This window comes from Phlebotomus papatasi, chromosome 3, assembly GCF_024763615.1.
Source record: "Phlebotomus papatasi isolate M1 chromosome 3, Ppap_2.1, whole genome shotgun sequence".
NCBI lineage: Eukaryota > Metazoa > Arthropoda > Insecta > Diptera > Psychodidae > Phlebotomus > Phlebotomus papatasi.
The window spans coordinates 82762101-82788640 of record NC_077224.1 but is presented as its reverse complement, the minus strand read 5'-3'; the positions used below and the strand labels follow the sequence as shown (position 1 = coordinate 82788640).

Here is a 26540-nt window from a genome sequence, read left to right as displayed (position 1 = left end):
AGTCTAAACAAGGCTTAAATATATTGTATACAACGTCTTTGAAAATCTTTAAATAGATTTAACCCTCAATTAACCCTTGAATATTCTCTTTTTTTAATATTATTTCTAAAATGATACGATTTATTGAAACTTGACTTGTCTTTACGGTTTTCTTTTTACTACTCGAACTCAAAGAAAAAAGCTTTTTGAAGCTTATGGCGTCCACACATTAGTAGAAATTTTTTTTAAATGCCTTTTTAAAGAAAATTTCTCCTATCCTTGTAGGCAGAATCGTCAGAATTTTTTAAAAAAGGCATTTTAAAAAAAAAATCTACTAGAGTGTAGACGCCATTAAACGAGATGAGATATTATCTTCCGCATTTCGAAAACCCCCCTTAAAAAAACATTATCTCCTAACATTTTTTCTGCTTTTGTATCTCATTTGTTTTTAAGTTATTATTATTAAATTGTAAAAAAAAGATCAATCAACCTATAAGTTTTAATTTCTTAATAAAAAATTTTAAAAAAATATATCAGATACCGCTCTACCTTCGGACGACTCAAGCTTTGGACATATCAATTTTTTTCCAAAAATATCAATGGATTTGACCCATGGCTATTTTTTAAGAAATTTGAGACACTGGACTAGCTATTAAAATCTAATATTAATAATTGGTCGAATTAATTAAGAACTCATTGAAAGAATCATGTGTTCGAAGCTGGAGCCGTCCAAAGGTAGCGCTCTATCCCCTGAGATTTACAACAACAACAAATTAGACATAGGCTAATAAATCACGCAATAATGTTTAATGTAGATTCATAATAGGTTTAATGTTACTTTCCCAACAACATCGAATCAATATTTGATCCTAAATAGTATAATAACTTTAATTATTGCTGTAAACAGTTTATCTCCAAATTATATATTACAATAGAATTGTTACGGGCTCCATTGGATTCATGTTTATAAACAAATTATATTCAAATGAGAATTTAAGTACGGGATAGTGTTAAATTAATATGTTTAATAGGCATCAATACTATTTAAAAGGTTCTTTATTCACTGAACGTTAAGGGCAAAATCACATTGACAGTAAAATGCTCACCGTATTTCGTTAATTAACGCATTTTCATTGCAATTCTCGATTACCGTATTACCTTATCTCATACTCGGTGGCATTAGGTGAAAATAATATAAGAAAATTGAGGATATAAAATAAAAATTCGATAAACGGTGAGCAAAAAAAAATTGTAGGGGAGACTGGGGCAAAAAGTCACAAAACGGATATTTTATTTTTTACAAGCTACTCAAGCGCTTCAAAAATTTCTAATTAGCGCAGTTTTATAGGAAATTTACCGCTCTACAACTTTGTAAAAGTAATTTTCCTCTATTTTGTAAGGAAATACGTTTATCGAGCCAATTTCTAAAAGGTAATTTTGTGAATATTCTCAAAAATGTTGGGGCAAATAGTACAGGAAAATGGGTATTGTCATATTTTTATTCGCTTCATTACAGGCTTCTGAAAATTTGAAAAAATACTTAGAGGACATATTTTCATAGTAAATTTATTCATCTACACCTTTGTAAAACACCGTTTTCTCTACGAAAAAAGTGAGAAAACGAGTAAAGCACTCTTCGAACTATTTTAGAAAAACACACATAAAAGACTGCAAATCGTTTGACCAATGCAAACAACAAGCGGCGAGACATGATAATGACGTTACTTTTCGCCGTGAGACATCAGAAATTGCTTCGCTTTTTTGTTACTTTTTACCCCAAGTGGCCATTTTTTATAAAAGGATTTCTGGAGAAAAGAACTTTTGTGAAATTCTAAAATAGATAGCGGATTCATATTCAAAAAACCCAAATTATTTAGAAAATATTCACCGGTGCATCAATTTTGGAAAATAAGTAGGTAATAATTGTTATCTTCTGCAAGGAAAATATTTCAAATATAGTGCTAAAAATTTCGATATTTTTATTTTTTAAATTCCTTGTTCGATTTCTAAGTAGGTTTTCCTTCCAGCAGATATCAATTTTTATCCACTTATTTTCCAAAAATTTATGCATCGTTCAACATTTCCTAAATTATTTGGATTTTTTGAATACGAACCCACTATCCGTTTAAGCATTTTCCACTGTTTTTTTTCAAAAAATCCTTTTATTAAAAATGATCACTTGGGGTAAAAAGTAATAAAAGGTATGGGGCAAAAAGTAACAGAAACTGAAGCAATTTCTGATATCTCATGTCGAAAAGAAACGTCATTGCTACATTTCGCCGCTTTGTTGTTGTATATACTGTGATAATAGAGTTCCGAAAAAATTTAGTAATATGGACAGCCCACACTGAGAAAAAAAGAGCTGCGATTAACTTTTTTCGTCATAACTTTAACACTTTCTGAGTGTAAAAATATATCAACACTTTTTAATGTTAATTTTACACCTTTTAAGGGTAAAATCAAGAGGAAAGAAGGGTAACTTTAACCCATAATACACATAAAAAGGGTAATATTTACACCGTTTTAGGATCAATACTGCAGGGTAAAATTAATATTATCGGAATGTTTTTTTTTTATTTTGATTTTGACTTTTTCGAATTTCTCTCAGTGCAATGTATACTTTGGAAAATAAAAATTCTTACTGAATTTAAGATATTTAGTTTAAAAAGAACACAAAACACTTTTTTATATTTTTTTTGTTTTGTTTTTATTCTGCAAGTGACATTTAGTCGACAACTCTTCGGCAGATTTCGTCAAATTCATTTCGCCATTTTCGCCTTTTCCGAATGGTTGACGAATTTTCCAATTCATTCCAAAAATGTCATTTTCCAATTCATGACATTGGAAAATGACTTGAAAAGCGCTTTTAATTTAGATTCACAATTATTTTGTATGCCTACGTTGAAGCCCAGATCCCTTTGCGGAAATATGTATGCGAAAAAGTCGTTTATCAATGTAGCCTCACCTTCCCGTACTTATTATCAAACGAATCTTGCAAAATCTACAGTAGAACCCCGCTATAGGCCATTGCTCTATAGTCCACAATTTATCAACCGTTGATTTCAAAACACTGATTTCAAGTTAAGTTATGTGTTTTAGTACGCGACATGCAATGTTGTCATAATTATTTTAATATTTTTGGCAAACTTTATTGAGTAGTTGTGATAATTGTGATCCATAATGAAGAGAGCGAGAACAAGTACCACAATCGCAAAGAAAGTGGAAGCCGTCGAGAAATTTCAGTACTAAAAGTCGTTGATAATTTTAAAAAATGACATGGTCTATAGTGCGACCCAAGTGTCAAATCTGGAACCAAATACAGTAGAGTCTCTCAAATCTGAATCTCTCAAATTCGAACGCCGTTTGGATTCAAAATGTCAATTGTGAGGTTATGTTAGATAGTTCGAATTCTAGGTGAATGAAAATCATATTTATGTGCTTCTTCCCGAATGTTTACGTACATTATGATCGTATAAAATGAAAAGGAAGTACGTTACCACTAAGGCTTGCGTGAAAGTACGCGAATTTTATTCAAAGTACAAATTAATCTCACACAAATTTCGTTAGTTTTGAAAATATCGTTCGAATTTGGGAGGTGAGAAATGTCAAAAATACCCCCCGAGTGTTCGAATTTAAAAGACTCTACTGCAGACCTGTGCTCGTTAAAAGTCGTGTAATATCGGAAATTTTGTGTTGATAATTTTAATGGAAATTACAGATATCCATACTGGTAACACTAATCCCGCTCATTCACGGTGCCATGATAAATATTTTTTCGCCAAAAAGACATAACAGACATAAAAAACCATATAGAAAGAAATTGTCTTCTTGATATCTTTATCGGAAGACGGATAGCTGTTCACTACACGTCCTTTTACTTGAATCTTGCAGAAATACAAAGAAATTAAATGCAAATATCACTTCAAATGGAAAGTTCTAAATCGCGCGCAATTCAACTGTGAGAGAGAGATAGAGACACAAATAACTCACTTGACAAACGTCTGGCGGCGCTGCGGTTGCAAAAAATCTCTGAAATGCGACAAAAAATTTTCTTCTCTATTTTATCCTTATTAGCAGGTCGTGTCTCTTCTTGTAATATGTACTTTTGCATTGCTTATTAATCAAAATAGTGTTGTACAAAAGGGTTTCTTCTCAAACCTATCCTGAATTTTGGGACAGCTCAAAAGAATATGAGTCTTCCAGCTCAAAATTTCATCCCAATGTTTTTGTTGGAATATCGACAGTTACTTACAATTAACCCAAATAACTGTATTCAACTAAATTAATAAAAGGATTTTCTTGTGAAAATGACTTAACTCTAAGGAATTAAACAATTATCACATTAAAAAAACTCTCATTTTCTCTACGTGAATTTTCGCGGCATTTCAAGGAATGTCAACAGGCACCACCAAATTTACTTCGGCTTTTCTTTTAGCTCAGGTCTGCTCTACTGTATGGCCTATAGCGAGGCTCTACTGTAATTTTCAAAATTCAAACTCATATGACTTTTCTCATAACGAAATTAATGAGTGACAATTCTCACAAGTGTACAGAATCCACCCTGAGATATTCCGTATTAAAAGTTTGTTCAAAGAGCAATGAAGGGTTAACTATCTTACCTGTTGGAGAAGAGAACAATGAGAACAGCCGTGTTCCCGAAGACAGCCAATAGCACAACTATCCAGACAGAACCCCTCAGCCAGTGACTACCCATAACATCCTGCGTAATTGAATAGCAAAATTAAATTAACCGCCTAATTGACTGCAGCACACGCTTGGTTACCTCGCACGGGTTCAAAGCATCGGGAATGGGAAAGCACTTGATGTCAATTTTCTCCTGAGTAAGATTCCCACAAGTTGCTTGAAGATGGGGCGAGACATCAGCTGAGTCGTCATGAAAGACACCAAAGTCCCCATCGTTGTCCTCAAAGGAATTACTGCTGCTACCTTCTTCTGTAGACAGCAACCTATCGAAATGTCTGTTTGATGAATTATCTGCCAATTCCCGTGCTCTTCTCATTTTGCTGACTTTCAGCATTCTTGCACCCTTAGTCCAACTGCGACGTTCCCGACTGTGCCAGCCATAGCTGGTGTTCTCGTCTATGGAAATTGTGTTGGATTCCTGATTGGTGAAAACCTGGCACTTCTTCTGAAGGAGGGATAAGTGCTTCTGGCGCTTAGCATGGTTCTGGGGATCATGTCGAGAGGGAAACTTGAAAGCACAACAGTGGAAGGGATGCGTTAGCCAGGCTTCCCTCAAGCTCTTGAACTTGTAGACAGACGGAATGACTTTCAAGGAGTGAGTATTTTGAATACGAAGAATCTCAAGACCACCAAGACCATCAGTTGGGATGGCTTCAAGCGATGTACTCGACAAGTCACTGCCAGCAAAAGAACAACATTGAAATGTTTTAAAAAACAGAACTTTTTAAATTATTCAACACTCACAGTTCTTGAATACTGAGAATACCCTGAAACGCTAGGTCATGGAAATTCCTCAATTGAGTATTGCCCTTCAGGCTTCTGAAAATAAAAATATTTTGCTAAATGAAAGAACTTTTTGACATGGTGAGATTAAATGATAAACTTACAATGTAGCAATTTCTGATCCCTCAAATGCAGAATCCTCCACAATTCTCAAGTCATTATTGTCAAGAATACTAATTGGAAAAATACAAGAAGATGATTAAAATGTTTTAGTGCTATTTTATACTCAAATTCAACAGGAATTTGATGTATTTTTTGCTAAAGAAAATTAATTAAACACTGGGAGATGGAATAAAATCAAGTGAAACTATTTAAGGATCAAGGGACAAACAACTGACTAAAATTTCATGTCGTAGAATCAATATTCACAAAATATTCACAATTTTATATGGGAAGAAGAAAATATTCGAATATTTCCCTAAATATTCGCGATATTCGCCATATTCGCAATATTCACGTTGGTAGATGTTCTAGACTCGCGAGTTGTTTCCCCCTTGTTAAGGATAGGGGGGGGGGGGGGCTACTTTGAGCTATGGGGCTAGATTATTATACGACTTTTCCGCCTATTTCTAAATAATGCTGGTCCTTACAATTATTTTATTTAGATTTACAATTATTTTGTGTATCCAAATTACATGATGTTAAAATACAGTTTCCTTTAGAGATATGCAAACAAAATCGTACAGTAAAGTAGCCCCACCTTCCCCTAATACAAGAAAAGCCTTGATCATTACGTTGGAAGCATGAATTGAAAAATTGAGCGATATTAATTGCTTCTTTTTAAAAAAGCAGAACTACTTAATATTTTATTTTAATATGTCATCATAGGCTTATCCTTAATTCGAACTCATTTTCCAGAAGTCCATTTGATTTTTAGGGCAGAATCACATTGACAGTAAAATGCTCAACGTATTTCGTTAATTTACGCATTTTCATTGCAATTCTTACGCAAATTCTCGATTACCGAGAATTAGCGAGGCTACGATGAGCATTTTATTGTCAATATGATTCTGCCCTTATCCGATCATTTTGCTTCTAAAATCTTTAAAGCTTTCTAAGAAAATAATTTCGATTTGTTTTCCTAAAAATTCTAAATTTAAAACGCAGAAGGATATTGACATTAAAGCCGCTCTACCTATTTATTTTCCAGGAAATTCATTCTGAAAATTTTCCAACATGGTGTATTTTGTTTCTAAAATATCATTTCCCGTGTATCATATTTCATCCCCTGTTTTTGATTGCCTTTTAAGAGAGCTCTATACATAAATCCCTATACGATTTTGCTTCTCTTATGAGTCCTTATATTGATTTATGTTTTAAGCATCTTAACTCTGCTTGAGATCATCAGATTGTCTCCTTATAAATCAATCAAGAATTGGAACGTGAACATTATTATCTCTGCCCTTACCGTCTATTCCTCTAGAAACATCTTGTACTGAATTCCCTGAACATTTAGTATGATTCTAATTTATTATGAACATGTCATTTAGGTAATATTAAGTTATCTGATTGCATAATTTGAATCAAGTCGAACATGCAATGAATTATGGTGTGATAATACATTTTTCTTTTAAGAGATTGTGGGTAGAATAACCATTTTAGTCACGTAAACACCTTTTCGGATACTTAAAATAAAATCATCAATGTATAAAAACAATAAGTTCGTATAGGGGAAGACTTCGAGGCTTCGTAAACACTCTGGCTTCAAACAGTTCATTTTTTCTATTTTCTATGTGTTTCTATCTTAGTTACACATTCCTTGAAAAGAATAAATATAAAGTGTTCGAAGCTAGAGTATGTGCGAAGCCTGAAAGCCTCCCCCTAACTACTAGATGAGTAGTTCTAATTTAATGAGTGTGTCCTATTTCAAAGAACTATTGCACAGTGTCGCCCACTCTGAAAAAAATGTTTTGTCAAATTAACAAGACAAGTTTGTAAAAAGGATGTTCTTCCATACAGAATATGGAAAAGTTTTGACAAATCGGTGGCCAACTGGATCTTGTTAAAAGTTCGTCAAAAGGGTGTTTTTCCATATAAAATGCAAGGAAAATCTTTGTCAAATTGGTAAATAACATCCTTTTGACAAAATTTCAGCAAAATTAGTTTGTTCGTTTAACAAGACATTTTTTTCAGAGCATAAGTTTGTTGCCGTTGTTGCCCTATGCATGTTTAAGAAACCAGGGGTGACATGATAACTAATTTTCGATACTGTCGACTGTCGATTCTGTTTAAACAATAATTGCTCTTTCTATAACTAAGATATTTATGAACAGTCACATTCTTTTAAGAATGTCATAATGAATGGACCACCAATGCGTAAAAAGTCGAATTAACTTAAACTAACTGATATAGATTTATCGATACTATCGATTCGTTAGTGTCAAAAAGTTATCATTCCACCCCAGGTGGAAAAAATGACAGAAAAAATAATTCCATAAAATTTTTCGTTTTGCAAATGAGGTTTCTGTAATCCATAGATATTATTTATGTATTTAAAAAAATTAATTCATTTTATTTCATATCAAAAATAATTGTTTTCCCAAAATTGAGTATTTCTCATCGGCCATAAGTTTCTTGACACATTCGTAAAACCTATTCAAATTGTTCAAATACGTGCAATTAACTTCTTTTAACCCAGTTATATTTTGAAGTAATGTCATTTGAGAGACAAATGGTGGGTTTGCACATTTCTAAAATTTGCAATAAATAATAATAAAATAATGTATTTGTGTTACTTAATAATTTAGATTAAAATGGCAAGTTAGAATAAGTTAAAGAATAGGTAATCGTCCGGAGATACTGCCGGAAGGAATAATTGCTTAATTTTATGGAAAATCACAACAAGTTATAGGGAAGACCAGGGTAGTATTAGCCACCAAATGAAAATTTTCATTGCGCTTAATTTGTACAAAAAATGTTTGTATGAGGCTGATATATATTTCAATGAATAGGAAGGGAAGTATATATTTAGAATAAAGAGTGGTTTCCTCAATATTCCTTTGAAGGCAAACTATAAGATACCACTATCTAATGCTATAATAAATAATAATAATAATAATGCTGGCACAACATTCCGTGAAGGAACTAGGCCTTCCCACAAGGGGATTTCTAGACATGCATTATTATTTTTTCTTGTACGGGATGAGGTTGTCAGTCCCATGCCCGTGGAATCAAGTGCAGTGAAGTTCACTGGATGTAATCCGAAATCCGAACACCTTTAACGCCAGAAAAATTCCTGGTGACCTAAAGGGGATTCGAACCCGGGACACTTGCATCATAGAGCGAGTGCTCTACCACTTAACCCATTGAGTGCCCATCTAATACTATACGTGGCTAAGGGTCTTGACAGATCTGAGGATTAGCCGACAGACGGCATACCGCGCTTATCGTAATTATATTCGAAATAATGGTTAAATTTCATTTCTAAGATTTTTCACTAAGTCGTCTCTCGGCTTAAGTCGTAAGTATGCTAGGGCATAATTCTGCCGCGGTCTCCTCTACATGAAATCGTAAAAAATTATGATAATAAGGCACAAGTACATTTGGAAAACGCTACTGACAGACCCAGGGTTTCAACTCACAGGCCTGATAACTGCATTGTAAGTATCTCTGATAGTCACTTCATGATATCAGCTCCGAAAATTCAGAATTAATCGAATGCTGAAGGAGCAAAAGCCACAAATATTACAAAAATCAATTGAAAATTGAAAATAGTGGTAAGAATGGTAGGGTGACCTTCTTGGATTTCATAGGAAAGCAAGTCCAATCTGGCTGTATTGCTCAGTCTACAGAGCATTGGTATGCAGAATTTCATTTTAATCACAAAAGATTTTTTTGCTAAAAAGGACGTTTTGGTTGCTTAATCCCATTGAGAATATTCCTGAAGTCGTGGAATTTTCTTCTTATTCATTTACTTATTTTTATTCTTAAATTATTGAATAAATTTGTCTAAATGATATTATCAAGTTTAGAAAATTTTATATTTCTTTCTTTAAATTGTCCTAAAATACAAGGATTTAAAACATTTTTAAATACATGAAGAAATGAGAAGAAATAAAGTCGAAATAAGAAAGCAAAATAAATAATACGTCGAAGATAATACTCCACTTGTAACAATAAATCCTACGTTTGGGGGAAAATTGAGATTAAGAAAAGATTTCTGGGAATTCTTTTGTTATTGGTGAAAATCCTAAATATGTTTACACATGAGGTATTTGCGGTACATTAAAGATTTACCTTAAAAGATTTGTTATTCTCAATAACTTTACTGAAAAAAAAGCAATTTTCTTTAAATAAAGTAAAGTATTTTCACAAAGGTAACGACAATTTTTTTTTGGACAAACGGAGTACACTTGTAAACAATAAATTATAATAATTAAAAAAATGTCTAAAAACTAAAGTCACAACAGGTAAGTCGAAATAAATAATCTGGTGGTTATCGTACAGTATAGGTGAGACACATAATACGTTCATGGGTTATCACAATTTAGGTCTATTTCTTAATTTTTCTAGTATTATTGATATCTAAAATCTATGAGTATCGAAAAAATTGCAAAAAAGTCTATAATTTTTAGCAGAGGGGACAGTGAAATAACTAGACAAATAATAATCGTACAGTTCAGCTAAAACACAAACCACGTACACCGTTTATCACAATTTTGCTTCATTTCTTGACCTTTTCAAGGATTATCATTACTTAATATCTCAGAGTAGCATAAAATCAGAAAGGAGTAAGAATTGGTAGGTAAATTCTAAATATTGGACAGTCAACTAAACAAATATTGATCGGACAGTTTAGTCGAGACACAAACCACGCTCGCCAATTATCACAATTTATTCTATTTCTTAATTCCTTTTTGCATTATGGCATCTACACAGAAGCATTTTTTATCAAAAATTTCATGTTTTTTCTTACAATGATAGGATGAATTTAAATAGCTTTTTTTTAATTGCTCCTAGTGTACAGATGCCTTTATAGTTACCAAATGTATGAGAGTATTATAAAATCAGGAAGGAATAAAACTGATTGACAAATTCAAAACATCGGATGGTTAAAAACCCAAACAAATATTAATCGTATAGTTTAGCGGAGACACAAACTACATCCACGGGTTATTTAAATTCAGCTCTATTTCTTAATTTTTTTTAATATTGTTATTATGCATTGTAATATTGTAATATCTGCTATTAAATCAGTCGATAATTTAAAGCAGAGAGGATAGTGGAATTACTAAACAAAAACTAATTTTAAAGTATAGCAGAGACACAAGCTATTTCTTAAATCTATTTTTCTCCGTTTTTCACAGTATTGCCCTATCCTTATTTTTATTATATACAGATTTTTATTATAGATATTTAATAAAGTCATAGTTGAGTAAAAATTGGCGGAAAAATGTAGAACACCGAACCGTCTAATAAATAAACGAATCAAATACTAGTCGTACGGTTTAGCTGAGACACAAACACGAATTTTGACCCCTTTGCCCAATCTCCTAATTTTTTTTTAGAATTGTTGTTATTTCAAATCGAAAGATATCGTTATAACAGAAAGACGTAATAAATCATCGATAATTCGTGACAGCGTATAGCAAAAAAACTAAAAAATACTAATTGAAAGATTTTGCTGAGACACAAACTACGTTCATCGTTTATACAAATTTTTATACAAATTTAGTTTTTGTCTTATTAATTTTGAATATTCCTATTATTATTGTCTCTTAATCACAACATTACGATAATTATAGAGGATAACAAACAAGTCGAAAACGTTAGAAACGGAGAGCAAAATAATCGCACAGTCTCAGTTTAGCTGAGACATAAACCATGCTCACTTAATCACTCCGTTGATTTCATTTTATTCAGTAAAATTATTTTATCTTGTTACATCAAACTATCACACTATCAGAAAATAAAAACCGAAAAAGGAAAAGACAAAGAGAGTTTTTATAAGTGTAAAGTTTAGCTGATAAAGTTTAGCTAAGACACACTTTATCTATTGTGTTTATCACCATTATATCTATTATTTCTTAAAATCTTCTATTTTCAATAACAATTTCTGTTTTGCTGACCCTGAATCTCTTCTCATTGTTTCATTTTTGTGCTTTTTGTAAATTGTGATAAAGACTTTAAATATAGTTATTTTTTAAATTCGACGGTTAATGTGACTCTGCCTTTATTTTTACATTTACGACCAATATATTTATAATTAATTCTATTTTTGTACCTTGGTTAATATAAATCGTAAACTAATGTACCCGCATAGGTTAAGCTTTATTTTCTTAATTTGTTTTCTTTAGCAAAAAATGCAACAAATTTTGTATATAATAAAAATTAGATAGTTTAAACAAAACTCACAATTGTTCAGTCTTCACTCTCACAGACTTTTCCTCTATCCTGGATATACGATTCCCCTCCAAGTCACTGCCTTTCCGAATGTTGTTGAAATTGGAGAAAAGAAATTGAGAGAATTATTTGTTGATACAATTTACTAAGCATTAATAAAAGTCACAATTTAGGATGTGGTACTGCCCAATAATTTTGGTATCTTAATTGCAAACAAAGTGGGAAGTTTTTAACAAATAATTGAAACATCTTACGTTTACTCACACCATCTGTAAAATCACATCCGAATACAAATATCTCAAATCGGGTACTTTCTCTAGACCACAGTTGAGGATTCTCCTGCAGAAACAGACACCAAAGCATAGTGTTTCCAATCCAGGATCATTGGGTGGTAAATTGAGAAATATTGAACTTACAGTGTCTTGAGGGATTTGGAGATTCCTTGAAATACATCTGCTGACAAGAACTGCAAATTTGGTGCTTGAGAAATATATCTAAAGCCCCATGGGGTTAGAAATATACATTTTGATAGAAAAAGATATCAAAAATTAATCTATGTGCTAGTATCTAAACTTTCAATCTATGTGATAACTTTATGTACATAAAAGAAATCTCAATAAATAAAAGTACTAGCTTACGGAATATTAGGGTGAATTTATTTACATTGTGCGGAGTTGATTCATATTTTCAAAAGCTCTTGATTCAATTTCTCGAAAGTTGGGTAGATCGGTGAGTGTTCTAAAGTGGTTTTGTGTGTGAAAAGAAAAACTTTTTTATAGTTGAATTTGTCTTGGTGGGTAAAAGTTTAATTGGGTCAATTGGGGTGCACTTTCAACTTACAAATCTTTTAAGTTTTGTGAATAGAGCCTCAGTCCAGCTGCTCTTAGAGTTTGAATACCAGCTGATACAATTGTAAGAGATTGAACAGTTTTTGGAAAGATTTGAGGGATCCTCATTAAAGAGCTTCCGCTGCATCGGCACTCAAGTTCAGTCTGAAAATCAATAAAAAAGAAAATCACTAATTTCGTATGGATAATGCAGTATTACACAGGCGTATGTCTATATTATATAAGGTATAGTGCCCTCAAGTCGACTGGTTCCCCAATTCGACCGGTAGTTATTTATTCAATTTATTTATATTTGCACTAATATTTGGCGTATGATCTAACATTAATAGGTCAATTATTTCATAAATAATTACGAATCAGTGACAATTTTATAGAAATTAACAATCAAACATTCAAATATTGACCCACCGGTCGAGTCGAGGAATCGGTCGACTCGAGGGCACTTTACCTTACATTCAATCCGTTCATTATTATAGCATTATACTTTCTGTCTTGAGAAAAATAGCCCGACAGAGATGGAAATACATTTTTTCGTTCTTTTTTACGTATTTTTTTTGCTCAAAGTGACGCATGGAAAGTTTGACATCGCACCGATTTTGCTAATATTTTTCTTCATTCTCTTTCCTGATTTAAATTCTAGTTGGCAATTTGTTTTCTTGAATAGTTACTCTATCTATATCAATGGAGTTTGTAATGAATTAATGCAAAGAATTTAAATTCAGTGACCGTTAAGACGCGTGTTTGACAGCGGCTCCCCGCGCTCCTAAAGGGGAAAGTGCTCTTCCTTCGAACGTTCATGCCTTTGAATAATGTGAATTTCTTTTGTTTTTCTTAAGAGATTTACACTAAATTATCATAGAATTATCAAGAATTGATGATAAGCCAAATAATATTTAATAGAAATGTATAAGTCTCTTAGGAAAACTAAAAGAAAATTCACATTATTCGAAGGCATGAACGTTCTAACGAGAGTACTTTCCCCTGCTCGAAGTTAGGTGAGATTCTTAACAATCTCATATTTTTCTTCAAAAATAATTTCTATTGATCTGTAAGGACGTCATTCCAAAATATGAACATTCTATCCCCAGTATTTCTAGCACATGAAGGGGTTAATAAATCAATTTTTAAGGTTATGTATCCATATATCAGGTAAAATTCTTAACAATTCATCTACTATAATCCTAACAAAATCTCATGTCTTTCGATCGGCCCCAAACTTTGCCAGAATGTGTTTGGCCACTTCCTGATCACGAATATATGGATGGCTAAAAACCGTTCTCGTCCGTCCGTCCGTCCGTCCGGCCGCTCTTCGGAGCTTAATAGCTCCCAAACTAAGAAAGATATCTTGCGGTGTTCGGTTTTTTTTGTTTTCTCACTTTCTTCGTTCCTATGGCATCGATCAGGCTCAAATTTTAGTATATTATAGGTGAGTCTTAGAGCTTTCGATCAGTACCAAACTTAAGTTCCCTTGAACCCCTCTGACCGAGCTATAAGGGTTCAAAAATTTTTTTTGAATGGCCATAACTCCGGTTCTAATTGTCAGAATATAAAATGTGAGAGCGTTTTCGTAAGCTCTCGTGAAATGCCACTTCCCCTTCTAACATCACAAATTCATAAAACCACCGCTAGGGGCGCTATTATTAAAAAGGAAATCTTTCAATTTTCTAAGTTAAGTAACTCAAAAAATTTTTTGTGCATCGGGCTGAAATTTTAGTATGTTGTAGCCGCACATTATACCTATCAAACAAAAAATACTTAAGTCGACCAATAACCCCTGACCCGAGCTATAAGGGGTCACAGTTTGAAAATCGACCATCCTATATCTTCAGATCTAATCAACATTTTGAGCTAAGTTTTGGGTTTTTGGTTTCGTCTCGATGATCACTTTCAGATGAAAGTTCAAAAAATTACCACAGGTCGCGCTGCGATAGCATCAAAATTCACAAAAATTCAAATTCATTTTTCTCAAAAACGGCATTGTGCAAGTTAATCAAATTTTAGAGTGTTGTAGTCTAGGCTATGAAGTTTCCAAAAAAGTGGCTGTGGTTGCAATAGAACCGGAGATATGAGGGGTCAAAATTTACGAAATTCGAAACCTCATATCTCCGGTTATATTTGACCGATTTTGATGAGTGAGGGCTCAAATAAAAGATCTCATAAAATTCTTCATGGGAGACTTTTACCAAATACAATATTCCCAAACCTAACGAAACCCAAAAATCACTGACACAGTCGAGTAAGTCTTCAAAAATGTACACTGAGAAAAATTCTGAAGGATGATTTTAAATAAAAACTTCTTTCCCAGTCACTGAGGAAGACACGGAGCGTGTCGAAAGCTCTGTTGAAAAGTTGAGTTTTTGATCTCAGGTTGAAAACTCCACCAGATTCTCTCCGAATAATCCCACTGTTACATCGACGGCAATTTATTTCTTAGATTCTGGTCTACATTTCACCCATATACAGTGGCGACAAGATAAATAGCACAGTTTGGACAATGTAATGTATGCTTTATTTTTGTCCGAAAATTATGCTTTTAAATGATGAAACTAATAATAATAAATGAACTTGTATATAATTACATTTTGAATATGAAGAAAAAACCTGAAAGTTCTATCAAAAAATTTAGTACGGTTAAAAAATTCTTTAAATGGCACATATTAAGAAGACAATATAAATAGCACACTCTGAAGTGTTATTTTTGGCTTCTACTGCAAGTTATAACTTACGAATTCTATTTAAAAATTAAATTTGGATTAATTAGTATTTAGTTAAGTAACTTTTGGAAAAAATAAGCACTTGACAACGAAGGATCATGAAGGAAATCAGGATTTGGCACTATTCTAATGTGATTGTATTTCACATAATGTGGATATCTGCTGCTTGAAACTAATCCAAATTAGTCACATTCGAGAGATTTATCTTGTGGTCAATCTTTTCCTTTAAATTCAACAAAATTGAGGTCCTTAGACTATCCTGGCCATTCCAAAAGCTTAATTTTGTTCTGATTGAACCACTTTTAAAAACTCTTGGCACTGTGTTTGGGATTATTAGCTTTGTTAAACCTTAAAAACCAAAAGCAAATTCTTTTCGATCTTAAAGTACATCTCTTGTCCTAAGATATCCTTGCAAACAAATTAGTTTATATTGTCTGATATTCCATATACAGGCCATAAGCCACTTCGCAAAAAGTAACCCCATACTATAAAATTACCACCGATAAGTATTACGTTCTTAATTATGTATCAAGGACAAAAGTCTTGACTTTTGAGACATCTAATATTTTGTTATGTTATATCCAATGATATTAAACAGGACTACATCGGTTCAAAGAATATTATTCCAGAATTACAGGTGTTTCTGCATATGCTCTTTAACAAAAATCTATCAACAGGTACGGTTTCGTTAGAATACTAACTCAGTACGTCTGGCAACGCTTCAAAAACGGGTATTTTTATATAATTGACTTTCAGTAATGCTCACTTGAGTTACTTCTTCAAATTTCGTTCAATTTGTTCTTTTGTTTTCGGTACGGCTGCAGAAGAATTCAATTTTATTATACGAACAATGTCACAGTCTTTACTAGAAATGGACATTATTCTCAAAATTTTCGAGTTTGTTGCGTGATTTTTAAGATTGAGCATAAAAAGTTATTGAATTAATCATTCTCTTCCTTGAACAATACAATTTATTAAAAAAAAATCTTAGCTATCCTAAACTTTTTTACGTAAAGCCTATACATCTACAGCAAAGGCTTTATTTAAAATTTGTGGCATTAATGTCTGCAAATGATCAAAAATACAGAATTATAATAAATTTTAAAATAAAAGTAAATTTCAGGTAATATTTTTAGAGAAAATGAAAGTGTGCTATTTAAATTGGCCGCATGAATTATAAATGACAAAAACACATGGTTTTAACAGATACAAATATTAAATAATTATCATTTTTTATTTATAATGGGTATTATATTTTCTAAAAAATAAAGAATAATCAGGTATAAAGATTGATATTGTATCATAAAACATCAAAATAGGAAAATCGCTGAAGGTGTGCTATTTATCTTGTCGCCACTGTATCTCTTTTCTGTCAGTCCATCCAAAATCTCTTGAATTTGATTCAAGATAACTGAATGGCGTCCCCCACCTTCAGCTCTAAATCGAATTTGCATGCATTCCGAGTTAGCTCACGTTAAGATTCTCACCTACATAAGCCGGTTAGAATTATCTGTCCCTTTTATCTACTTTTACTATGTTAGTGAAATATCATAAGGTTGCATTCATTGCGTGTAATGACCAGCGCACAATAACTTTTGTTTTGAAAACATGTTTTTGATTTTTCTGTGAGAGTGAATGAAACCGAGATCTAGTGATCTCGCTCACTCTCACAGACAAATTTGAAAACATGTTTACTAACAAAAGTTATTGTGCGTTGGGCATAATACTAAATCTAACTTGTTTATGGGTATCCAATAAAATCATATTTTCTGACCAGTTTTGATAGGTTTGTCCCAATGTTTTGTTGATCTTCCTGTTGATTTGGTCTCAAGTCTATTTTATTTACTCTTTTCTTATGACTAAATATTTTATTTATTTATTCTTAAGTTAATTAAATGTTTTCTCAATTTGTGTAAATTATGTGTAAAGAAGATTTTCAAGTGTTAAGAATTTATAACCCCTTGTCTTAAAAGATTATTAGATAACTTATTTAGTAAGGAAAAAAAATAGTACATCACCTCCATGTTGTAGGTAGAATTCCAGCATTGTAGTTCGTAGCCTCCATTGAGCTTGGACTCAAAGCTTTCGATCCCACTTGAGATTGTTGTTTTATGGAAGTCTGTGGTATTTGAAACACTAACAGCAGGTGATAACAAGCTATACATAGTAATATCTAATACAGTTAATTTCACAGTAAACACAATTAAGTGGAATATTTTTTGCATCACACCTCTTCTCTTCACCATTTTTCAATTTCTTATGACAAACTAGGAAGTCTTTTTTTTGGCAGGTTTAGCACAACACTACAAATAGTTATCCATTTTTGGGTATTTGGATGGTTCATCAGTTATTAGTTCTTGCAATTTTGCAGTTTTTCTTCATTTTTTTTCACAAATTTCATCACATTTCTTAAGTTTTTTTCTTGATATTTTTGCTAAAAGATTTTTCAAAGTAATAGTGGTAAAGTTGATGAGATCGACGACCTTTGACTAAAGTCAAACTTGAATTTCTTATTCTAGGCGCAGAAGGAAGAAGTATTCTTGTGGACAAAATGAAGGTAAATAAAACATTTTCCGAGTATACATAAATGAAGGAATTGTGCTGCAAACAATATAAAATTCTGTGACATGAGAGATATGGACGAACTGTGCGAAGAATATGATTGGAATTGTATAAAAATTTCGCCAAGATGATAATTAGTTTACATGTGTGGTTAAAATTAACACAGAAAATAGCTCTGAAGGTTACAGTTAATGGAAAAAACCAACATAGTAGTCGCAAATATAGTTCAAAAAAGAATCTCGACAGGAGAATATTATGACGAAAAATTATTGCAGTATTATGTATACATTTTTCCCCTACAAAAAAAAAATTAATTTTGCACTATGAAAGATATATTCATGAGAAGTGAATTATTTATTTTTTCTGGTCACACGAGGATACCACTATTTGTCTCTTCCCAAATTGTCTGGCACATTTTCCATATTATATTCCATCAATTTGGTTAATTTCCAGATTATACTGATGACATTTTCTTCTGTCTTTCCGTTTGTCAAAAAAAAAAATTCATCGCAGTAGGCCGTCCTTTGTGGTTTTTGTTTGTTCTAGAGCCTACTTATGTTTCATGCAAATGGTACTAATGAAAAAAGTCTCGTCAACTGCTGGATATTGCTGTCTTAATTGAGAGAGAGAGGTGAATTGCCCTTATTCTAGTTCTTATCAAGAACACTGTCTCTAAACTGATTATAATAAAAATTAGAGTGTTGTGCACAAAAGTGTTTCTATTATTCCTTCATTTTACACAGAGATAAAAGTAAGTGTTGCAAGCTACATCAAATACGTGTTACTATAACTCCAAAATTTACACTTGTTTTAAATAAAACTAACTAAGTTTGTTGTGAACACAAACTTGACGTTTTAGTAAAATTTCATACATTAAAATTATTATGGGAAAGTTCCTATGCTTCGTTGCTTCGTACGATCCCAAGTTTCATAATGACTAAATATGTTACTCAATAAATGTGACTCATCGCATCCATATTTTAAAAATTAGTGAAAAGTGCCCAGTATTTAGAATTGCGGAGTTACAATTATTCAAAAACATAGAAAAAATCTAATTATTATAAACCTCGGGATCATACGAAGCATAGGCAATTTTCTTTCTCTACTTGATGTTAATTTATTAACATCCTAGTGGGAATTGAATTGGGACAACTTCGAAATTGGGCTTTCTTTTCCTATTTACTTAAATTTGCCATAAAGGGAAATTAATACCTGTCACATTGTTCAAGAAACCGGCTTGATAAGAAAAATTCAGTCACTGAATTCCTCATAACTGCTAAACTACTTAACCATTTTATATACATTTGAGGATTTCGGAAAGGCATTGAAATTCTCTAACACTTCTTTTCGCATTGAAAATTCAAAAGATCTCTGAGTAGGAAATTAAATTTAAAAATGAACGTTGAAATGTTAGACTAAATTGAAAAAAAAATGAAATTAAAGAAAAATCACTGCTAAAGTTTGGAATTTTTTCTTATAAGTTCTTAGATATTCTTTTAATAAATATTTACCATTATTGAAAGTCTGAGGCCAAACAAACGAGAATAACCAGATATAAACTAGTTACAGATCACAATATATTCCAATTACCATTTTTAGCTGCTCGAACGTCAAGAGAGAGCAGTTTTCACAATCCAATTTTCAGTTATAATCAGAAATTTACTAAAGATCAATACTAATTACAACACACTAATCTACACTGAGAAAAAAGAGGCAACGATTAACTTTTTTCGTCATAAATTTAACACCTTTCGGGTGTAAAAATACACCAACATTTTTTAATGTTAATTTTACACCTTATTAATTCCCCTCCTGGAGAATTTTCTGTAGTGCACCCTGTTTATTCACAGACGGAGTTTGATTTTCGAATAGTGTCTAGGCTAAAATATAAATTGCTGACGTTCGAATAATTCAAACTCAATTTTCGAACAAAAGTTTCGCATAAATGTTACATAATATTTTTTCAACCACGGTAAGGAGCCACTGAAAAGGCTATTTAATTATTTCAAGGGGAAATTGCAATGGAATAGGTATATTCTAGCCTAGCGTGTTTCCCTCACAACTAAATGAAAACTGTTACATGATGACATTAGAGACATTTCGAAATATGAACAGGAAGTACAGTACATTCTAGTTAATTGGGTTCTTTTAAGATTGGTTATGATTGTAGAAAGAAACAATTTTTTAAATTTTGTGATTTTTCATTTTATTAAAAATTTTTTGAGGTATTCACAATAACTTTATGAATAATTTCGAACGGTTTCTCGCTGGAATTTCTCCATAGTTCGGATGACATTTCGGTTCCATATGACAAAATTTCACAGAGTCTACTGTATTTGAGCCCCCATGCGGACAAAATAAGAAGTAGGAATGCCTTTCCATTGGCTTTCGCAGCTGATATTCGAAAGTCTTTTCTCTTGTACAAACTCCAAAGGTCAAATTCTTGAACGTAACTAGTTACAACTGGTTACTCGTCGGTTGCGGCTACCTCTGTCGTATCTGCATTTCTTTTGTGTCAGCATTTCACGCAAGAGGGGACGTCTGTATTGTAGCATGCTCCGAATGCAGATACAAAACAAATGCAGACACGACAGAGGTAGCCGCAACCGACGATATGTCTAGTTTTTGTCGATTGCCGGGATAATCAGAAATTTAGTCATAGCCAAAACCAAATATCTCATATTAATCTGAGACACTTTCCTTCCTTTTAAGCAGCGAGGCAAAATCTTACAAAATATATAGGGGAAGGTGGGACTATGGAAAACTATGCGCCTACATTAATCTACGATTTTTTCGCATATTTCTAAATGAATTTGGCTCTTCAAATTATTTTATATAGTTCCACAATTTTTTTGTAAGAGCTATATTACATCATGTTAAATCGTATATAAATCTAGCACGACAAATTAAAACAGCCCCAGTTCTCCCTATTAAGCTGTAACTGATCAAAATTTATCTGGTTGCGCTCGTGAATTTGGACTCAGATGTAAGGGGAAAACTGTCTAGAACTTTTGGATCGAAGGTAATAATATTAAAAAACTGAATAATAAATTGTAGCAGGTGAGTGTAAATGCTAAAAATAAGTAGGTATTTTCTAAAAGAGGTGCTATCATATTTATTTTAAAGGGAAAAAGGTTTGACAGTCTTTCATAGTTTTAGAACACACGAACTTTAGTTTCAAAAACTGCTTTTAGTAACATAACCTCAAATATCTCAATTTCAATTGATCAAAATCATTCCTTAGATCTCAAGACATATTGGATCTGTTTAGGAATATCTTTTCGAAGAGGAAAAGCCACACCGAAGCCAAGCCGAAGCTATTCGAAAAGCGCCCGAAAATCTAAAATTCAAGTTCACATGTTCGCCGCTTTAGCACTGTTTGACCATCTATTTAAAATTTTCGGTATTGTTGACAATTCAATCATCAACATCAGGAAATTTTGATGTAGTTTTCTGGAATTTCAGAATGTCAAAACATTTGAATTTTTATTTTATTAAAATAAGTGTTCTTTTATGAACTTATTCACTTTTGTGCAACTCTTCTATTTAAATTTTCGGACATCCAACGGATTTTTAGGTAAGTTCACTCTGATATACTTTCGAATTAGTTCATTATAAACATCAACCGGAGAGAACATTCAATTCAGGAAGTTATTATTATTCAAAGTAAGGATTTACTTCGAGATCAATGAATTTTGCTCAGTAGGGGAGGGCTTTCAAGCTTTGCACATACGCTGTCTTCGAACACTTTATATTTTTTCAATATTCCTTTAATGAATTTGACTTATCTGCGGCAATATGTTTTAACAGCGAATTTGGTTGTCTTAAATCACACGTTTTCTGGAAAAATTAGGTCAGATTTATTAAAGGAATATGGGAAAAATGTGAAGTGTTTGAAGCCAGAGTGTATACGAAGCTGCAAAGGCCTATAGCACTTACTAGAATCAATTTTCGTCAAAAATTGCCCTTTAAAAAATATTTAACGTTTCTGACTATAATGTTAGGTGAAATTTTCTTTAAAAAGCATTTTTTAAATTGCTTTTAGTGTGTAGACGACTCTACAGATAAGTCATAAATATTTTTGCTAATAGCTTAATTTCAACACTTCCTTATGGCTCATCTCAACACCTACGTGTTTTATTTTAGCCCTTGTATTTCAGAAGCTTTTTGTAACAATTACAGGTTAAAAAGCAAAATGTGAAAGCTATAAATGAATGCATAATTAATCATTGAAAAGGTAAGTGTAAATACAACACTCATCTCAAAGCACGTAGGACCACAGTTTTTTCTCAAAGTGTAATCAAGCATAAAAGAACGTTATATGAGAACCACAATATGGCAAAGAAGAAGCAGTGAAAAGACTCCTAAATTGCGCAGTATTTCTTCCGACACGATGAGAATTTGAGTAATATAAGTATCTCATCATATTTGTAGCAAAAGAAAAATTAGTATCCATAATTTAAAAAAAAAATGTGTTAGAGTTTCAAATTAAAATGACTCATTGCTGCATACTTTGTGAAAGACAATACCAATATATGGGAAGTATAATATTAGGGAAGTACTTGTTTAGATTAAGTGATCAAGTATCTGTTTTAATTTAAAATCAAATTTCCATATGCACATGACTCTCGGTGTAATGGCCACTTTAACGAAAACCTTCTTCACAAGTTCAGATTAAGTTTCATTTATACTTTAGAAAAAAAAAATGTATATGGGGAAACTTTATTTTTCTACCACCATAGTTCAAATCACTTGATTTAGAAAATGTTCACTGAATATCGAGATAAAAGTTAGAGCACAAAAGTTTATAATCCAGAGCAGAGGGTACATTTTAACGCCACAACGGTGGAAACGCAACTGAGATACGTTTCGCATCTTCTTGATAAGAATTTCCGAATAGCACGGCAAATCATTTCACTTCGCACTGACCCAAGTATATAATATCCAAATTACATAAGATATCTAAAAGTGCCATAAAGGAAAATTACGGAAAATCAAAAAGGCATTTCTATGTGATCCCTTATGTCAACCATAACGGTTGCAATTAGCAGAAACAATTTATTTAATTATTGACGATAATAGGCAAGGCTATTTTGTACAAATTTTCTACCATTTCCAACATAATATTTTTCTTGTGCAGGAAGAAGATGAAAAAAAATATGTGAGACTTCTGGGTTGGAAGAATTGCGTGCAGAAGTAGGTGTGAATTGTTCTATAAGAAATCACAGCTAAAAATAACTGTCACCTATGTCACTGGAAAACGCATGCTCATGATATTAATTGATACATCAATATGTAATGGAAAACTTCCATTGATATGGTTATTGATAAATGAATTGGAAATGCATCAGAATGTACTTTAAAATTGCTCAGCAATTTTCTTGCAATTGTCTCTACCAATTCTTCCATGAATACACTCAAGCTCTTCATGTTGCACACTAAATAAGTCAATAGAGATATATTATATTGCCCTTACAAAATAAATAAGCATAGTGTCCCTTTGTTATCTTGAAAATTTGGGTCAAATGATGACAAGGAAGGAACAATTTGATCTGGGTTCAGGCGATTAATAGCTATAAACAAACCTGTAGCTCTCTTGAATGGTCTCGAAGACACAACTTAATCCTGCTTAAGAATATACATATCGTCCTTAAAGAGTTGTTTATGAAGGTTTGCAGAAGGAAAACCAATTGCCAAGAAAAATTCGTAAAATGCTCGAATTTATAAGGCTTAAAAACCCTCCTTCATTTCCTTTCAGGATTATCCCTTGCGCGTGTACCGACCTATAACCCATTCGTAATTGTTCATAAATCATATTAAAAGCTACGCTAAGCTACGCAAAGTAAAATTGCATTTAAAAGCATTTAAAATATGCCATAAAACAAGTATAGGGGATTGCTTTCAGGTTTTGCACACACTCTGGCTTCGAACACTTCATATATTTCCCCATATTCCTTTAATGAATCTAACGTAATGACAATATATTTTGAAAGCTAATATTAAGTCGAACATTTCATGAAAAAGATATATCAGGTTCATTAAAGGAATATGGAAAAAATATGAAGTGTGCGAAGGCAGAGTATTGAAAAACCGAAAAGCCTATCCCTAATAGGGGAAAGTGGCCTGTCTTTGAATATTTTAATATTACTGCTCGAAATCAAAGAGAGAGCAGTTAATAATCGTCTCTTTTTTAACTTGGCATCGTCCTGGAGCTTAAACGGTATGAGATATCTATTTCCGGCTTTCGATGACCCCAATAAAAAAACAATATCTATAATAATAATAATAATAATAATAAACATTTATTCATGCCCCAAGCAAAGCATTTTACAATTAAGGGACTATACAAATACAATGATTATTACTTTAAAATACAACCAGAATAAAGATTAACGAGATTAACAGAAACAGAAAAATCTCCAGACGGTTTTTTTTCTTCCCGCCCCCCTCCATCTTCTCCAAAACCATATTTCTTCGGTTTTTCTCAAAATTACCCCAAGCTTTTTTAAAAATTTTCGGATATGTTTTAGAGGTAGTCCAGGTGAACATTTTGTCCAAACATACCCATGACCGGATAATCTTGAATTATTGAAGGTCAAAGGTCAATGACTTTGGAGGGCTCATTATTTAACCGATTTAGTTGAATTTGGATTTTTTAGACAGATGTTGAAATTTCGAACCCAGCTGCTTTAATTTTCATGGGTAATGACTCGGTTAAGTACCGATTTTTTGATTATCAAATGTTTTTGTGATCTTTAAATCAATTTTATCTCTAGTAGACCAATAAGCACCAAAAGATCATGCGATAAACTATTTCACGAGGAGCTCTATCTCGTGATTGCAGGATAATGAGCTGGTGTAATGGATATTCTAAAAGGATACTTCGGGTAATCGCTAGTGGAAATTTTGTTTCATCTCAAGAAGAAAAACAAATTTTCTGTCTTTCCCAGAGCTTTCGGTCCAGATTTGGACCTTCTTCACGGGCTACAAAAAGGTTTTCATTTATTTTCAATATATTCTTATACAAGATCTTTTTTTTTTATTTGAACAATTTTCAAATTTCAATCCAATAAAACAAGAAAACCATCTCTTAGTTAAAATCTTCCCAAGTGATTTACAGCTTGTGATGATCCTGTATTTTGCAAAAATAACGAACTTCAGGAAATCGAAAAAAACATAGCCTAGTCGAAATTTAAAAATTTTTTAAATGAAAAAGAAGCGGCCTTGTATAAGAATATTTTGAAAATAAATGAAAACCTTTCTGTAACCACTAAAGAAGGTCCAAATCCCGATCGAAAGCTCTGGGAAAGACAGAAGATTTGTTTTTCTGCTTTAGGTGAAACAAAATTTCCACTGGTGATTATTGGAAGTGTCACTTTGCCATCTCTCTTTCTATTATTTCCCAAAGCAAAAATTCTATTCCTAAATTATACCTAAGCATCACAAAATAACTTAACCAGAAATTATCTTTGTGGTAACGTTAAAGCACGGTTATTTTAACCAAACAAGTTATAAAAAAGTTATCAAACAGTTGAATAATCAAGACTTGCTGCTTGGGTAAGTAGTTCCCTACAAGTACAGAAATACGGCATGGTAACAAGGCTTAAAGAAGAATTTTTAACCATGCATAACAAACCCTTCCTCCATCACCCCTTATGGTAGCCTCCATACAAAATGAAACCATTTTGCCTTACAACTCCTTTCTAACTGTGTTATCACACTTGCACATTAAAATTTTAATATGATTCACATTAATTGTCGCTGGTGAGAGTCCAAATGTGTAATTTGTGTGTTTGAATCATTTTATATTCAAAATTTGATCTATTTGTTGATAAAAAGGTAGACTTGGCCCGCAAAATTTGATATAAATTGATTTATAACATTAATGCGAAAAATTAATACGATTTTCTCTTTAATTTTTTAATGTGAAAAATATTTATGCTTTAGGTAAATTTAAACTTATTTTTGCAGGCCAAGTCCACTTCTTTATCAATAAATAGAAAAACCCCAAATATTAAGTGACTCAAAGACACAAATAACATATTTGTACGCTTACAAGCGACAATTAATGTGAATCACATTAAAATTTTAATGTGCAAGTGTGATAACGCCGTAAGAGGAGGCAGAAAGCTGTAATTCGACATGGTAACACAGGTTAGGGAAGACCCTTTAACTAAGCATATTTAACTAAGCCTTCTCCCATACTCGCCTGATAGTGTGATACTCTCAATATAAAATGAATTCTTTGTTATTAATGCACTGAATTGCATCTTAGAACAACTTGTGTAGATTATAAATTGAGAAGCAACTACAAAAACTATGAGGATATGTTTCTTACTTTCACATACCAACAGATCTTAACCAGACGAAAAATCAAATATAAACTGTAATTGTAAAGAATCTCAGCTAAAAAGCTTTATTAACTTTTGGAGTAATAATCAACTTTTACCAACTTTTTGCAAAGTATTCTTCTCGGACCAGAATTAATCAAGAAGTTTTACTTTATTTTTCCTTAATACCTAATTTTTAATTTTCTTAATACAAAAGAATTTTGATACATGTTGACAATTGTGGCATTTCGAAATTCTAACAGGAAGTACTTCAGCCG

At 32.3% G+C, this 26540-nt stretch overlaps 1 protein-coding gene across 2 annotated transcripts in view; it reads right to left on the bottom strand.

Moving 5' to 3' along the window:
* Positions 1-22796, bottom strand: part of LOC129806074 (lutropin-choriogonadotropic hormone receptor) — a 28417-nt gene extending 5621 nt beyond the window's left edge. Inside the window, exons 1-11 of one of the 2 annotated variants that reach the window (XM_055854401.1) lie at positions 22495-22796; positions 17389-17804; positions 12649-12800; positions 12472-12546; positions 12225-12302; positions 12073-12147; positions 11821-11886; positions 5571-5639; positions 5428-5502; positions 4763-5360; positions 4599-4699 (exon numbers count right to left, since the gene is read on the bottom strand). In XM_055854401.1, coding sequence (XP_055710376.1) covers positions 4599-4699; positions 4763-5360; positions 5428-5502; positions 5571-5639; positions 11821-11886; positions 12073-12147; positions 12225-12302; positions 12472-12546; positions 12649-12800; positions 17389-17616 — 1517 coding nt within the window. In that variant the 5' untranslated portion in view covers positions 17617-17804; positions 22495-22796. The remainder of the gene's footprint in view (positions 1-4598; positions 4700-4762; positions 5361-5427; positions 5503-5570; positions 5640-11820; positions 11887-12072; positions 12148-12224; positions 12303-12471; positions 12547-12648; positions 12801-17388; positions 17805-22494) is intronic. The other variant, XM_055854402.1, reaches the window with a different exon arrangement.
* Between the last annotated feature and the right edge of the window lie 3744 nt (positions 22797-26540).